This window comes from Aedes aegypti, chromosome 2 (genome assembly GCF_002204515.2).
Source record: "Aedes aegypti strain LVP_AGWG chromosome 2, AaegL5.0 Primary Assembly, whole genome shotgun sequence".
Lineage (NCBI taxonomy): Eukaryota > Metazoa > Arthropoda > Insecta > Diptera > Culicidae > Aedes > Aedes aegypti.
Window position 1 is genome coordinate 95,706,593 of NC_035108.1, and position 17,695 is coordinate 95,724,287.

The 17,695-nt window shown below is 39.2% G+C and overlaps 1 protein-coding gene across 4 annotated transcripts in view; it reads left to right on the top strand.

Moving 5' to 3' along the window:
* Positions 1-17,695, top strand: part of LOC5578537 (basic-leucine zipper transcription factor A) — a 121,318-nt gene that overhangs the window by 88,956 nt on the left and 14,667 nt on the right. For 2 of the 4 annotated variants that reach the window (XM_021841579.1, XM_021841581.1), the window contains exons 2-4: positions 6,133-6,282; positions 7,179-7,511; positions 7,796-7,914. In XM_021841579.1, coding sequence (XP_021697271.1) covers positions 6,133-6,282; positions 7,179-7,511; positions 7,796-7,914 — 602 coding nt within the window. The remainder of the gene's footprint in view (positions 1-6,132; positions 6,283-7,178; positions 7,512-7,795; positions 7,915-17,695) is intronic. The other 2 variants (XM_021841580.1, XM_001663878.2) reach the window with 2 other exon arrangements.

A 17,695-nucleotide genomic window follows, 5' to 3' on the forward strand; every position in this document is an offset into this window, starting at 1 on the left:
CCGCATGTTGAAAACAATTTCAAATTAGATCTGTGAATCCATCAAATTCTATGCAAAGGTCCCATTTTGACAAAAATGCTCAAATTTTGATAGGGGGAGATCCCCCAGTGCCGGACAGCACCCAATACCGGACAAAGTCGAAACATTGAGAAATCACGTTCCAATCAAGATGGTGTATTAGTAGAAAAGAAAGCTATTATGTAGACTAATGTTTGCGTAGAATAACACATCCTTGAAATATGCATGCCTTTTTAAAAAAGTAGAAAAGTTTGAAAATCTTTAAAAACTTGACGTATTCTCTTAATTTTGAGCCTATTTAGTAATTATTTTGAATATGAAAAAATACTTTGGATCACGCAAGCATGATCGAACATAATCCTTATTTGATAGCATGAATGTATTTTGTACCATAATTGGACTAAATATGGACAAATTACAATTTGCATTAAGCACCTCCTGTCCCTCAGTATCGGACAGCTTGATTTGTTATATGATATCTTTGTAATTATTGCACCAGTGTCTCAAAATACTTTCATTTTTCATGGGTTCCGTCGATCATGGTATCAAACATGCAATAAAATTAAGAAGAATGAACATTCAGAACAACATCGTAAAATGTGCTATTTTTCATCATATATGGAAGAGGTATTTGATAAACATCTTTAAAACTAAGAAAAACGCAAATTATTCTTGTAAATGTTGCAAATGCATTGATCTGGTAATTATAAACTATTCCTATAGTGTACACATTCAATGATGTTCATATTTGCAGAATTCGAGGCATTTCCAGATCGTGTCCGGTATTGGGTGCCACCTTTCAAGATCGCTCAATTTGATACTAAAATACATCATCAAAATGATTGTCATAATTCGTATTTATATTTTCAAATTTATTTTTGTACACTATAAAAATGATAATATTTATCATAAATGGGTAACACGAGCCCATAAAATCAATATTTTTCGAATTATGAATTTAGTGGCTCAAGTGTCCGGTACTGGGGGATCTCCCCCTACTAAGATATTATGAAAACAAACAATTTACGATAAGTTTAATCTTTTACAAAGTTTGGCATTTCATCGAAATGAACAAATTTGCAGAAGCATGCCTACGTCTAAATACTCACATTAAATTTTTGGCATTTATTTTAATAGTGTTTTTTAAATGCCTTCTTATTTTTTCAATAGAATTTTATTAATATCCCATAAATCAAATTTCACGTTATTAATTAGATGTAATTCAAATTTCAGGTCAATCGGTTCGTCAGAAGCTGTTATAAAGTTCCCTAAACTTGAGAATGGTGTATGGAAATCGGCCTTTATGTAGATACTATTTTCCTACCAGTATTGTATATTTAATGGATGATTTATTTATATTGAAAAGTTGTCTTAAACGTTTGAATTATATGTTCAAATGTCTAAAGAGAAAATATGGAAAGGTATTTTATAGAGTTTTTTGTTCTTAATTTTGAATCCTCGGGGGGCCCCCTAATCCGGGGGGCCCAGGGCATTTGCCCCCTTTGCACCCCCCCAAATCCGGGCCTGGTATAATAGACTTAGTAAAATTTTATGGATTTTTACATATTTCTTTCATGTTTTGGAATGGATGAAATAACGTTTTAAATCCTATTTTAACAGTTTTAGAAATATCAGGAGATTCAAAATAAAACATTAATGAATCTATATAAGGTTTAAAAGCAGGAAGTAGACCAAAACTGTATCGACGGTGCAGGTTAGTGAAAACTGATTCAGAAGCCAGTATTTTTTTATCAACGACCATACCAGAGGGGTGCATTCGTGTCAGAAACGGTCGCAGTTTAATGAATACTGTTAATTGCACTATTACTGAAGCCAGTAACGGTCGCGAAATCACTAAATATTTGATAATGAGTTGATCATTTTAATAATTATGATGTATCGAACAATTCTGCTTACGAAAAAAAATCGATAGATTTGCTGATACTAGACAGTTTATGAATATGATAGTTATGTCGTGATTCTTTTATGAATATGAAAGTCTAGGGTGTTTTTGTCGCACCTTGACCGGATCATTTGTTTTTAAATGATTTCAGAAAAATTTTCTTCAAGCATGTATAATAACAAGATACTTGCATTATTTCCTACAGTATTTGAACTTACCTATTTGATAAACCATCTGTATCAAATTAGCATCAAATAGATCAGAATTGATTCCCTGGTCCAGTCTCTGTGAACACCGACCATATAAGCTTTAAAAAATGCTGACATTTTCGTCACATATAAAGTACTCCGCTAGTTATTGTGATAGTTTGATCAATTTTTGATACACTCATTATAAGATGTAGATCAGAATCTCAACACAGTTTAACGGTTATGTAATACATAAATATAAATAACAGATCAGGGGGCGATTCCAAAATATATTGATCTTAAGGGGGCGAAAGTCAAACAAGTTTGGGAAACACTGTTCTAAAGTAGATGAAAAAAAACGAATATAGTACTATACCATTTAATTCCACTAGAGTTTGTATGAAATACGCGTATCTGTCAAAGGATATAAACTCTAGAGAAATTAAATGGTATAGTACTAAATTCAGTTTTTTCATTTACTGTTCTAAAGGATGGGCGGCCTATAGAACTGACAAGAACATAAATCTATTGAAGAAGATAGAAATAAAGTTTCTATAAGGGAAAAGGTTCTTATTATTTCTTTATGAACAAATTGACTGCTTCCAATTCCCACAAGCATACCTGTGGCAGGAGTCTGCTAAGCCGTTTAGATTAACTTTTTGCATGGCAGATACTTGCCTAGGTTTCGACCATGGGGTAAGACACTCATTAATATTGGTATTAATATCCGTTAATACGGATTAATATATATTATTTTTATGATATCATCGAGTTACCTACGATTTTGGATTGTGGATTGTGGATTGTATGTCTTGCCGATCTGACATACCATAGGAGACAAATTGCATCGCAATCGAGTTGCGGAATGGCCCAGAAATGATGTGAAAGATGTGGGGCATTTATGACAATGGAGCTTCACTGAATGTGATGCTTCGTACAGGTGCCAGTCTCCTTCTAGCCAGACTACCAGATGGATGTTGCCATCAAACAGTGTGGTCTATGTTGCATCGGACGTATTTCTCATATATTTTACTCAGACGATCTGACGATAAACACAACTTGTTTTTTTTTCATATAAATAATCAATTTGCCTTGGCAACTCCGGAAACAGGCAAACAGCAAAACTCCATGCATACTTGATAATCTTCTCAATATCAATATTAATATCATTAATGAATATTAATATTTTAATACTGGGTCTAGTGTCCTGCCCCATGGTTTCGACTACAAATATTCCGAAATAAAGCAAATAGCTCATTCTAGGGATTAGTTTACATATAACCGTCACTGTGCCCCGTAGAAAAATTATGTTATTCGTGAAAGCCATTCTTCTAAGCATTATAATCTGATGTTCAAGTAAAAATCAGTAAAAAAAAATCTTAACTCCGAAAATTGACCATGTTTATTGTACAGGAGTTATGTATTTTTGAATAATATTATTCTTGCATCTTAAGAAGGAATAACGCTAACGCATAAGAAGGAATAATATAGGCCCATATATTACCAGAGGATCAATCGCCAATTCTGTAATCCAAAGCTCTATCGGATCTGTATCACTTTTAACGATCAACGCTCCGTCATCGTAATCATCGTCATCATCGAAACTTAAAATGCAGTTTTTCTGTTCAAAACTGAAAATTATTCGATGAAAATGTGTTCTCTGTGTTTCGGTTGGAGAATAGAATATAGTACACATATTTTCTTATAAATTTTCTTGATTTTGAACGAAAACACTGCTTTTGAAAATTCCAAAATCAATGACGGATCCTTCCCCTTAACAGATTCCATGTTGAGAAATCAGCTAAAACAGAGATAAGATTTATTTTTTCGCAAAAAACTCCAAAATGATACAAAATGAAAAGCTACCGCAGCTGTCACATCACTGATTTACACCTGAGAGAAAGGAGACAGCTCTCTGACAGTTGGCATGTTTTCTTGCCTTCTTTGACCTCTTTCTTTTATTCTTGGGTTATGCACAACGGTCAGATGAAATTATTTTGGGCAAAATTACATTCAATTCTTATTGTTCACGATGAAAAAGAGTATGAATAAAAAAAATCAATAGCTGTTTGCCAATTCACAATCGTATTTAGTAATTCAACTTTTTGAAATGTGAAATCATTGTAAAACACCTAAAAAATGTAATTAGTTTTACTTGAATTTTGACGGTTTTTCTCGTTCTGCCCTTCGAATGTGCGGTTTTCCAGTGACAGTTGATGACAGGTTCCCATGACTTTTGGGAGCTAGCAATCTACGCCAGCTGTCTCCTCTCTCTCAGATTTACACTAGTAAATGATCAGTAGGCTCCAATGATACCTTGGATACCGTCTTGATGATTGTTTTTTTGTGGTTATGTTTCATAGCGTTTTCTCTTTCAAGCATATTTCAAATGTTTGCTTCAATGATAGAATGATTTCCAAGTCTGCGGTAGAACTTTGACAGCTGCGGTAGAACTCTGCGGCTACCGTATACCGGAAAATTTTCTTAACAAATGCAATACACAGAAAAAAAAATCCGTTCTCGTATCCGTGAACAGCAGACGTGAACTCGTCAACAAGCAAAAATACACCGTGAACTAGATCATGTTTATGCGTAAACATGATGGTAGTTTATGGTGTATTTTTGACAGTTCACGTTTTCCAGAACTCTTTTTTGAGCGTGTATATACAGGACCATGAATGTCGTGGGCTCCGCTCGTAAAGTGGTTAGATTTTCTTTGCGGTATTCAGCAACATTTTTAGAGACTGTCTTAGTTTGTGATTGGACTAGTTTGACACTTCAACAACGATAACAGTCAAAATTGTAGCAACCCTTGGATAGTAAAAGAATGAACACATTCAAATGCTTTTGAATGTATCGAAATCTTCTGATATATAAAATGCATCAAGAGTGATCCACCCCTTGGAGCAATATCAATCACATTCCCCAAATGATGTCTATAAATGATTGTAACCCATTCAAAAAACGATCAAAAGGTATCTGATCATGGTTTTCTTCGATGTTTTCACTTCATTTGACCTCCGTATCAAAACGAACACTCTCATTTATTCCACAAATCCATTTAAGTTTGTTTTTCCCATCAAATGAGCACGGTGTTCAAGTTACCACCCCTGTTGATTTCCTCATTTCTTTCCCTATGGCTGCTAAGTCAAGAATGGATGACTGATTTGATGAGCTCGTTTCATGCTTTTATTTTAAATGTATACAATATAATGAAGCACATTATTTTCATGACAGTTCGATACAGTTAATTTTTTTTAATTTCAATTTATTTTTATGCACATATTTGGAGCATCAAAATAAACGTTAATTTCAACGACCAATGTCTTATTTTCCAACTGAATTCACTTTAAATTTACATGATCATCTAAAATTCTAGAATTTTTAGTTGAAAATTAAATGTTTACTCATTTAGGTTTACATGTTGCTGTAACATTACATGTTTTTTTTTACAGTAGTCTTTAGTTTACGCTTCATTGAAATTCATTTTTTTTTCCTGTGACCCTTCACATTAACAAAGTTTTTCCTGTGGCTTTTATGGAGTAATATTGGATGTCATACTAATAATCCTTCCTTTCCTCCGATGACCGCATGGAGATGGCCGAAGTCGTTATTGACTTTATAATGTTTGGGATTCTCTAAGGTGTACATTGAAAACAGAAATCTTCGGTTATTCTGGTCAATCATGGAGTAGTATCCGAACTGTACGGTAATCAATACTCATGCTCATAAAAACCCATTGAAACCCATCCCCTTCTTGTGCTGATCGATAAGGACTTTGATTGTGATTTATGAAGACTCAAGAAAAGCTCTACGATTGATTCCAGAAATAGGTACTCATAGTATGCAGTCATTAACCCTTAATTATCGTCATATTTATGTTGTGATTGAGCCGAAGAAACCTCACCAACGCCAGTGCATATCGCATAGTTTTATCGCCAAGTCGGCTGCCATATCTCCGCCCAAATTACGATTCTAAACATCATTTCAATTTCCCATTCCTATTTTCTTTCCCATTCGCAGGATGAAATGGAAAAGTGGGTTTCGGACACATTCTACTCTTACTTTCCGAGCTTCAACAAGAGTGAGAACGACAAGAAATCGATGCTGTCCCGCGCCCGCCAAGCCGAGTACCAAGAGTATTTGAAAAATGTAAATCACTTAGCTAATGTGGTAAACTATCAATCCCGTTACTTGCGTAGTCTTTAAAATCTAGCCATTGCAACTAAAATCGATAAAAGTTTGTTTTTGCTAAAGCTAAACTTGCCTTTTGGTATTATAATTTTGTATCGAACTATTGGTAGCTTTATAAAATATTGAGTCGCATGATTATCTTATTCCTACGTTTGTTCGATAGTTTACTTCGGTTTAGCACACCAATAACACAATGTAACAAAAATAGCATTTTTGCTTGTCTCAATGATCAAATCATGAGTTTATAGTAAATTTGAGTTTACTGAACCCGATGTCGTTATCAATAATGTTCCAGCACGTCATAATTTTGAGATACATGTCGCCCAAGTTGTATAAAATACTGGTTCTGGTTCACATGAAATTTAACTATGAGTTATCAAACCCGTTAATGATCTAATCTATCAAGAATGCAAAAAAGGGCTTAAATTGTAGGATATAGTTTGAATTACATGATGAAATTTCGATTAAATAGATTTTTTCAATATGCATGCAGTCTTTATACAAAATTTTTCGTTTCTTTTATATGGCAGGATACATTACTTTTCTTGAGCATTAAAATAACGTTTAAGCATTGAAAGTATTTTGAACTTTGTTGACAAGTATGCTTTAACACAAAAGGTTTGTTTTTTTTTTTGGTAAATTAAGCAAATAAATCGGCATATAAGCTAGTAAACTTCCACCTAAATTGACTGAAAGCGTTAAATAATGCATTTTCAACAGTCAACAGTATATCTCATAAACAAGACGTGCTATGATATTTTTGAAACCCTTAAATTTAGTTAAAATAGTGGTATTTTGGTGCTTGAGACAAAAAAAAATCTGTGTAAATTTATGGCATTATTCCAATTATTCTACCAAGTCTTCTACCATTCTAGATCCCACAAGTTACCACCAAACACCAGCAATACATGGAAAAGTACGGAGAGCACGCCGTCCAAACAGTGACCGATCAGGGAACCAACACGGCGGCGGAAAATTCCCCAGCACCACCGGCCACCACCAAGAGCTACCTTAGCCCGGGCGTCCAAGCCAACAGCCCCAGCCAGATTCCAACCATCAGAAAAACGATGGCCAGTGACGCTGATACCGGTTCGTACGTACGCAAAGGTAGCCCCCGCGAAAAGCACATGCAAGATCTGGTCCACACTGACCTCTCTGCCATTCTCAATACAGACTCCGTCGATCGGCGCAACAGGATGCTTGCGGAAGTAGGTCACCACACCACCAACATCGTTTACTCTTCCCTTCTTAGTCCTTCCGCTGGCCGGAAGGCTGACACCGCGCGATTCGTTCCCCGGAACGAGCGGGGAACCCTTCTGCTTGATGTATTGCTACTTTCTTTCTGTTCTATCTGAGGGCAGGGTGTTCTTTCTGTTCTTGTAGTTTTTCTTCTTTTCAATTCTGTCTTACATTTTATATCGATTCATAAGTTCGTTTTGTTCAGTTTGTTTTATTTGCGAACCCTTGTTCCGTTTGTTTGTCTTTTTCGCAGGAGGAAAGTCGTCGCAAGTTGGAGTACCAAAAGGAGCTGATCAAACAGATCGAGGAAAAGCGAAAGGAGGTGGAACGACTGCGGGAAAAGGAGAAGCTCGAGGAAGAGATGCTGACCAGGTTTGTGGATGTTTTTTTTTCTATAGTAGCACAGTATGCTTACAATACTGCTTAACATTAGATTGAATGAGGTATGTGATACTTATTTTAAGTCTTACTGGGTGTACAGCCATTTGACCGAACGCCATTTGGCCGAATGCCGTTTGACCGAATACCATTTGGCCGAAAGGGTCATTTGGCCGAATGCTGATTAGCCGAATTACGAACAAAAAAAAATCAAATTTTTTCAACTCTGATGTGTAATCAACTAATTAATTTGTTGATCTTTACGATGAGGCGGAATGTCATGTTTGTCGATATATAAGTGCTTTAAGAGCATAATTAATGCGATCCGTTCATTCATGACGAAGTTTATTTAATTTAGTTTATATTTTAAAAGGGAATTTTACCTTCTTTAAATCATCGGCAACTCTTTGTAGTTATACTGATATAACATTTTTCTGCATTACACTTACTTAAAATTTTATAAGAGATTTTTCCTTCTTTTGAGAACAGCATATATCTTTCAAAATTGAATATTTTTCATAGTTATTGGAATTAAGGCTTATAACGTTCATAAAGAGTTTCATAAAAACATATATTTTTTAGCACAAGTGATACCTTAGGCGATTCTCCTCCAAGACTAAGATTACCAAGTGTTTACTGAACTCTGCGCCGTTGATTTCGTATATCAGTAAACCGGACTTTTCACTGTTGTGGAGAAGAAACGAAACTTGTGGTTGCTAAAAACTAATTAATTTACTGAGTACGATCAAAATGATTGAAGCTAATGCTAATTGTAGTTCACTATTGTTTTCAAATTCGGCCAAACGGCATTCGGCCAAATGATCCGGAACCTTCTTACTGAATTGTACTAACGACCTATCTAGCAAAACAATATTTCCTCTCTTACTGTTCTTCAAACTCACTGCATCTGATTGCATCTCGTTTGCAACTCACCTTGTCTGCAATTCGAATACTTGATTTCGAACCAATCAGCGTTGCTTAGAGCGTTCCTTAGAGTAAGGTGGGGCAAAAGTTCGACCTTAGTGGTATAATCAAAGTTTCCAGAAAAACAATAGCAGTTAAAACAAAACAAATACCATACAGTGAACCTTCAACATATTGGCTATAATTTTGCTGAAAAAACTTGTGTCAAAATATTTACCCATTTTTAGTTATAACAGTTTCAAAATTGATTGTCTTATTCGAACTTTTGCCCCACCGGTGGGGCAAGAGTTCGAATCCGGTGTGGGGCGAAAGTTCGCTGGCTAAAACACAAAATATCGATTCTTTTATGACAGGCATACTTTACACCAGCCGTAAACTTAAGCTTGACGAAAAATACACACTAAATTTTCATCAGAAAATTACCCAAAACCGGGTTAATTGTAATATACTCAAAAATATCAGTTTTTCGCAAAACTAATGTAAAATTTTGGTGACAGTTTTCACACGATCAGACTAATTTAACTAAATTTGAAAATAATATGTGGATTTTAGGCAATTTGCAAATTTTTCCGTGATACATAGGTCGAACTTTTGCCCCACTATGGGCCAAAAATTGTTTTCAAGCATTTATGCAAAAACTAATACACCTCAAAGCAACCTTATGATAGGCCTAGAAACGCCCTTACATAAAATATAGAAAAAGATTTTATCTTCAATTGGTTCCATGCAACGAAAGTTTGACCAAAAATTACAATATTTACGTCGAAAAACAACAAATAGCCATAACTTTTCCAAATCTCAATCGATTTTTATGATATTTGGATTGAAAGTCTCTTACTTGAATAGCATTCGAACCGTGACATTTATAAGATTTGTTTTGAATTGAGCTTACTTACTTTTTACTTTTGCTGGCGCTACGTCCTTCAAGACATGACCTGCGCCACAATGTTACGCCAACTAACTCGGTCCATGGCTGCTAACCTCCAATTCCTCGATCGCCCCACACTTCCAAGATCCTGCTCCACTTGGTCAAACCACCTAGCTCGTTGCGCTCCCCTTCGTCTTGTACCGGCCGGATTTGAGTTGAACACCATTTTTGCGGGATTGTTGTCCGGCATTCTCACAACGTGTCCCGCCCATCGTACCCTTCCAGCTTTGGCGACTTTCGTGATACTGGGTTCACCGTAGAGTTGCGCAAGCTCGTGGTTCATTCTTCTCCTCCATACGCCGTTCTCACATACTCCGCCGAAGATCGTCCTAAGCACACGTCGTTCAAAAACTCCTAGCGCTTGCAGGTCCTCTTCGAGCATTGTCCACGTCTCATGCCCGTAGAGGACTACCGGTCTTATCAGCGTCTTGTACATGGTACACTTAGTACGGAAGTGAAGTTTACCAGACCGCAAGGTCTTGTGGAGTCCATAGTAAGCACGACTTCCGGCGATGATACGTCTTCGAATTTCTCTGCTGCAGTTGTTATCCGACGTTATCAATGATCCGAGATAGACGAATTCGTCCACCACCTCGAACTCATCCCCGTCGATCGTCACGCGTCTGCCTATGCGAGCTCTATCGCGCTCGGTTCCTCCAGCCAGCAGATATTTCGTCTTCGACGTATTTACCTTCAATCCAACCCGATCTGCTTCACGTTTCAGCCTGGTATACTGTTCAGCAACCACCTGGAACGTTCTTCCGACAATGTCCACGTCGTCAGCGAAACAAATGAACTGGCTGGATTTATTGAAGATCGTGCCCCGCATGTTGAAGCCCGCCCGTTTCATAACACCTTCTAGCGCAATATTGAACAGGAGGCAGGAAAGACCATCGCCTTGTCGAAGTCCTTTGCGTGTTTCAAACGGGTCCGATAAAGCACCCGATATCTTCACACAGCACTGTACACTATCCATCGTAGCTTTGATCAGTCTAGTCAGTTTCCCGGGAAAACCGTTCTCGTCCATAATCTTCCATAGCTCTTCGCGGTCGATGGTATCGTAGGCCGCTTTGAAATCGATGAATAGGTGGTGCGTAGGGACTTGATATTCGCGACACTTTTGGAGGATCTGCCGCAGCATAAAGATTTGGTCTGTCGTCGATCGACCGTCCACAAATCCGGCTTGATAACTTCCAACAAATCTGCTTGCCAGTGGCGATAGACGGCGGAAGATGATCTGGGAAAGCACTTTATAGGCTGCATTAAGAATGGTGATCGCTCGATAGTTCTCACATTCTAACTTGTCACCCTTTTTGTATATTGGGTATATTATTCCCTCCTTCCACTCCTCCGGTAGCTGTTCTGTATCCCAGATCCTGGCTATCAATCGGTGCAGACAAGTGGCCAACCTGTCCGGGCCCATTTTAATAAGTTCCGCTCCAATACCATCCTTTCCAGCTGCTTTGTTGTTCTTGAGCTGTTTGATAGCATCCTTAACTTCACCTATTGTGGGAGTTGGCACGTCTCCCTCATCCGCCGTACTGATGAAGCCATTCCTCCTGCTGTCTTGATCTTCCTCCTCTGCGCCGTTTAGGTGTTCATCGTAGTGCTGCTTCCACCTTTCAATCACCTCACGTTCGTCCGTCAAGATACCACCATCCTTATCCCGGCACATTTCGGCTCGCGGCACAAAGCCTTTGCGGGATGCATTTAGTTTCTTGTAGAACTTACGTGTTTCTTGAGAACGATACAACTGCTCCATCTCTTCGCACTCCAACTCTTCCAGGCGGCGCTTTTTATCCCGGAATAGATGGGTTTGCTGTCTTCGCTTCTGTTTGTATCGCTCCACGTTTTGACGGGTGCCTTGCTGCAGCATCATCGCCCGCGCTGCATTCTTCTCGTCCAAAACCGTCTGACACTCCTCGTCGAACCAACCGTTCCGTCGATTTGCTTCCACGAACCCAATGGCACCTTCCGCTGCGTTGTTTATGGCTGCTTTGAGACTACTCCAGCAGTCCTCAAGAGGGGCTTCGGTGAGCTCTCCCTCTTCCGGCAACGCTGCCTCAAGGCTTTGCGCGTATTCAGTTGCGACTTCGGGTTGCTTGAGTCGCTCCAGATTGTACCGGGGCGGGCGTCGGTACCGAATGTTGTTCACAACGGAAAGTCGTTGGCGCACTTTAACCGTCACAAGGTAGTGGTCCGAATCGATGTTTGCGCCGCGATAGGTTCTGACGTCGATGATGTCCGAGAAGTGCCTTCCATCAATCAAAACGTGGTCGATTTGCGATTCAGTCTGTTGGGGTGATCTCCAGGTGTACCGATACGGGAGGCTGTGCTGGAAGTAGGTACTACGTATGGCCATGTTTTTGGAGGCGGCGAAATCAATCAGTCTAAGGCCGTTTTCGTTCGTAAGCTGGTGAGCGCTGAACTTCCCTATAATCGGTCTAAATTCCTCCTCCTGGCCAACCTGAGCGTCCTTTGATCCTCAACTTGCACATTCTGTTGTCGATTGGCCACCACCCAATCACGCGCCTCTGCATTTCGCCCATCACGATAAAAGCTGTGCCCAGCTCATGTCTATTGCCGCAGCTCTGGTAGATGGTATAACCATCCCTATACGTATGTACCGTCGACCCTTTCCAGCAGACCTCCTGCAGCGCTACGATGTCGAACTTGCGGACCCTCAATAATTCGGAAAGAATGCGGGTACTTCCCAAGAAATTGAGAGACTTACAGTTCCATGATCCGAGTTTCCAATCGTTAGTCCGTTTTCGATGCCTGGGTCTATGCCGATTGTTCCGGTCCGAATTTACATTGTATGCTTCCTGTACTGATGATTTTTACGGCTGGCTTGTAAGGCCTGCACCAACCCCCTGTCTCGCCGGAGGATCATCGTGCACAGCACTGTTTAGAGTCCCACGCTGGCACTAGGACGATGATCAGCCGCTCCTAACATGGAGAACAGACGCTGTTTTGAGCCGCCCCTAACATGGAGAACAGACGCTCTGATAAGCTACACCCTCAGAAGAGAGGAGCCCCCCTTCCCTGTCAGCATACGACCAAGGTTCCACCAGGGTTGGTTACCCGATCTTCCCTACGGTTACTCGTATCCCAGGCGGCACCACGGGGAGGTAGGGATAGGAGTTACTGGACAAGAGGCTAAGGACCACAAATGGGGTCTATTTTATACCTGCAGGTACGCGAAGTACCAATGGTACGCATTGTCCAGTCATTTACCATTTGAATTGAGCTAGAAATCTTAAAAATAAACTCTTACCCCACTCGAACTTTTGCCCCACTTTACTCTATTAGTTTCACCGAAAAACCATGCTCAGATCAATATTTGCCATAGCTCTTTGCTCATCACTGATTATGCCTTCCTTAGCCAAGTGGTGAGAGTCCACGGCTACACAGCAAAATCATGCTGAAGGTGTCTGGGTTCGATTCCAGGTCGGTCCTGGATCTGTACGTAATGGAAATTCCCTTGATTTCCCTGGGCAAAGAGTATCATCGTACAGTCAGGTCTCCTGTTAGACACATGATTGGCTGCTTATGGGATTTCATCAATTTGGGAGTATTGTTAAATATGTCGTATGCGTTAAGAGATAGCGGCGAAGTTTCAGCACTCACTACGATTTACCTTTAGAAGTTGAGGATCATTCTTTTAGTTGACAACTTGGCCGGTGGAGGCGCTTTTTCTGATTCACACTATATGAACCTTGAGGGATAAGAATGCAAACATATGATATCTCTAGATTCTGATGTTTTGGCAGGTTGGTGTCTTCAGAAGAGTTGTTGAGTAGCTCAAGACGTCAGACGGTGATAATTCTGATACGTGCACCAGGCGGTGCTAGTGAGCATGGACCTTTTGTTTTGCGGATAGCTCAGTAGCCTGACCACTTAGAAAGATGGCGTCCTTGGCAAAGTTGTTCAGTAGAACAATGGCTAACATTATTTGAGCCAAAAGTTTCAAGATTTTGACACCAGCGGTGCGCATGATATCTCAGTAGCCTTTTCTCTCGAGGATTTTTTGGAAATCTTTTTCATGGAAATCCCTCCGGAATTTTTCGGGAAATTTCTCTGAAGTTCTTCGGAAAATTTATCTGAAATTCTTTCGATAATTCCTCCCTAAATGGTTTGGAAGTCCTCCTGGCACTCTTCAGAAATCGTTCTTTAATTCTTATTGAAATCCAGCTTTAATTTTTCCAGAAATCTTCTTGGGATAATTTCGAATATCCGTTAGGAATTTCTCCGAAAATCCCTCTGTGATACTTGATGAAAAAATTTCGTTTGATAAAAAACCTCTAAAATCATCTATCTGTGATTTTTCTGGAAATTTATCAAGAAGTGTTCTTGATTTTTTGTTTTGATTTATCAGTTATATCCTTGGAAACCTTCTAAAATTCTTGGTGGAATCTTCAGAAAATCCCTCTTGAAGTCAAATGGAAGTGTTTTAAGAAAACTTACGGACAGCCCTCTAGGACTCTTAGTGCCTCTGAGATTCTTTGGAAAATCTTTCTAAGATTCTCCAGAAAGTTACTCTTAAATATTTCCGATAAATCATTTTGGAATTTTTCCCTAAATATTCCGGGAGTTCTTCCGGACATCGCTCTGGATTATTCGGGGAAATTTTCAGGAATTCTTAAGGATGTCTTAGTGGATTCTTCTAAAAAATACCCTGGAAATTTCCTGAAAATCTTCCAGCGATTCATTCGAATCGCTTTTTTTCGGGGATTCTTTTGGATATCATTGTGGAATACATAAAAAATATATTTGGAATTCTTTTGAAAATCCCCATGAGATTCTTCCAGATTTTTACGGAAATCCTCAAGTGATTCTTCTGGAAATCCTCCTGAAATTATTTCAGAAATCTCTGTGATTCTTTCGCAAATCATCCTGGGATTCATTCGTAAATCCTTAAATAACCCCAAAGAAACTCGCAGGAGAATTTCAGAAAGTTATTCGGAAGAGTCTTAGAATTATTTTCCAAAGAATCCCAATGGTATTTCCGAAAGAATAACAGAACGATTTACGGTAGAATCCTAGGAAAACCTCCGTACAGTCCTTGAATGATATCCGGAAGAATTCCAGAGGTATTTCCAAATGAATATCAGAAGGTTTTACGGAAGAATAAAAACGGGATATCTGGTAATCTTCTAAAGATATATAGACATATTTTAAGCCTTCCAGTAGGATTTCCGAAAGAAATCTAGAGATATTCCAGAAGAATCCTAGGGAGATACACGAAAGAATAATCACAGGGATGTCCAGCAGCATTCTAGAAGTAATTTCAGGAGAACTTCTGCAAGAATCCTCGAAAAAAATAGAATATATAGTAAAATAGTAGGCAAAATTGTGTGAAGGTTTCAGGCAAACACTCCAGTTCGTTTGGATCCCACCGGGGACTACGACAAGGTGATGGACTTTCGTGCCTGTTGTTCAATATTGCGCTAGAAGGTGTTATGCGGAGAGCCGGGCTTAACAGCCGGGGTACGATTTTTACGAGATCCAGTCAATTTGTTTGCTTCGCGGATGATATGGACATCGTCGGCCGAACATTTGAATAGGTGGCAGACCTGTACACCCGCCTGAAACGCGAGGCAGCAAAAGTTGGACTGGTGGTGAATGCGGCCAAGACAAAGTACATGCTAGCTGGTGGGGTCGAGCGCGACAGGGCTCGCCTAGGTAGCAGTGTTACGATAGACGGGGATACGTTCGAGGTTGTCGACGAGTTCGTCTACCTTGGATCCTTGCTGACGGCTGACAATAACGTTAGCCGTGAAATACGGAGGCGCATCATCAGTGGAAGTCGGGCCTACTATGGCCTCCAGAAGAAGCTGCGGTCAAAAAAGATTCACGCCCGCACCAAATGTACCATGTGCAAAACGCTCATAAGGCCGGTAGTCCTCTACGGGCATGAAACGTGGACGATGCTCGAGGAGGACTTGCAAGCACTTGGAGTCTTCGAACGTTGGGTACTTAGGACGATCTTTGGTGTGCAGGAAAACGGTGTGTGGCGGCGAAGGATGAACCACGAGCTCGCCCAACTCTACGGCGAACCCAGTATCCAGAAGGTGGCCAAAGCTGGAAGGATACGATGGGCAGGGCATGTTGCAAGAATGCCGGACAGCAACTCTGCAAAGATGGTATTCGCTTCGGATCCGGTTGGTACAAGAAGGCGTGGAGCGCAGCGAGCTAGGTGGGCGGATCAAGTGCGTATCGATTTGGAGAGCGTGGGGCAGAACCGAGGATGGAGAGATGCGGCCACGAACCGAGTATTGTGGCGTGAAATTGTTGATTCAGTGTTATCTGTGTAGATGTTAACTAAATAAATGAAAATGAGTAAAATAGTAGGTACAATCCTCCAAAGATATCCAAAATAATTCTAACAGGACTTTCGGAAGAGTGCCAGAAGTACTCCAACGATATTCACGAAAAAATCACAGAATCATTTTTAGGAGAATTCCAGAAGAATTTTCGGGAGAATCCTCGAAAGATATCCAGAAGTATTCCAAAAGGATTTCCGGAAGCATCTCAAATGATTTCCAGAAGAATCACTGGAGTATTTTCGGAATAATCTTTGAGACATTTTTGGAAGAACCTCAGAGTTATTTCTGAGTATTTCCGGAAGAAGTAGAGACGTAGAGTCCTAGGAGAATTTTTGGAAGAATGCTCTTAAAATATCCGGAAGAGTTGCATCAGGATGTTCGGAAAAATCTTCCGTAGTATTGCCGACAGTATTTGACGAATTTCAAAGTATTTGATTTTCAGGATTCCAAAAAAAAACTTCTAAGGAACACACGCAAAAATTACCGAGAGATTTCTGCAAGATGTCCAGAAGCATGACAGAGGAATGTCCTGAAAAATCCCAGAAGTAATACCGGAAGGGTTCCGTGAGTTTTTTTTTATCCTAGTGCGGTATCTGGGGTTTCCAAGAGAACTTAGAGAGATATCATAAATAATCTCAAAATTTCCAGAACACTCCCAGGAGATTTTGGGAAAATTAAAGAGGAATTTAAAGATGAATTCCAGAGGAATTCCCCAGAGAATTCTGGAGTGATTTCTGGAAGAATAATCAAGGATTTTTAACTACAATATTTATTTATACAATATAATATTTAACAAGTCGTTTCAAGATCTCACTTTCAAATACTAATTATACAAATCTCCCAATTGGTGAGGAACGTGCCTATGGAGCCTGCCTTCTGATACTTTGAATGCTGGCCACAGTGGCCACCATGGTTGTGCATTAGGGTGCGGCTTATTTTTCGAAAACCATGAATTCGCGTGCTCTTCTGAATTCAAATCGCATAAAAAGGGAGACCTTAAATTTTCAGCCAAAAATATTAAGATTCAGAGGTGGCGCAAGCAAGTTTAAGGTGATTTTTCAAGTTATGAAATATGACCTTTAGTGAAGTCTTCGTAACTTTTTTATTTTATAACCATTTTTGAAGCTTTTAGCATCATTCTCTTCAAAATTAAGTTTATGAAAAGTTTGCAAAATGTTGTCTAAATTTGTCTTAAACCAAAAGTAGTCTTAGTTAAAAGTAGTTTTCTCTAAATTTTTCCTCTTTTTACTAAAAAATCATCTTTATTCGATCATAACTTCATGAATACTCATCCGATTCCTGATCTTGTTACATGATTTTGAAGCAAATTTTGTAGTGTACACTTTTTAAACTATCTTTTAAACTGTGTATACAATAAATTCAATTAAAAATAGTTTTGGCTTAGTTATTTAACAAAAACTACTCAAAACCATGTTTTTACTGTATGAGTGAAGTTTATAAAGCATCTTGTTATAACTACGAGTTAAATAAAAAGACACGGATACCGTCTTCAGCCATTTAGTTGCACAAACTATAACTTAACACTAGACAACGGACAAGCATGCCCCAGTGGCACAGCCGAGAAACATTCCTG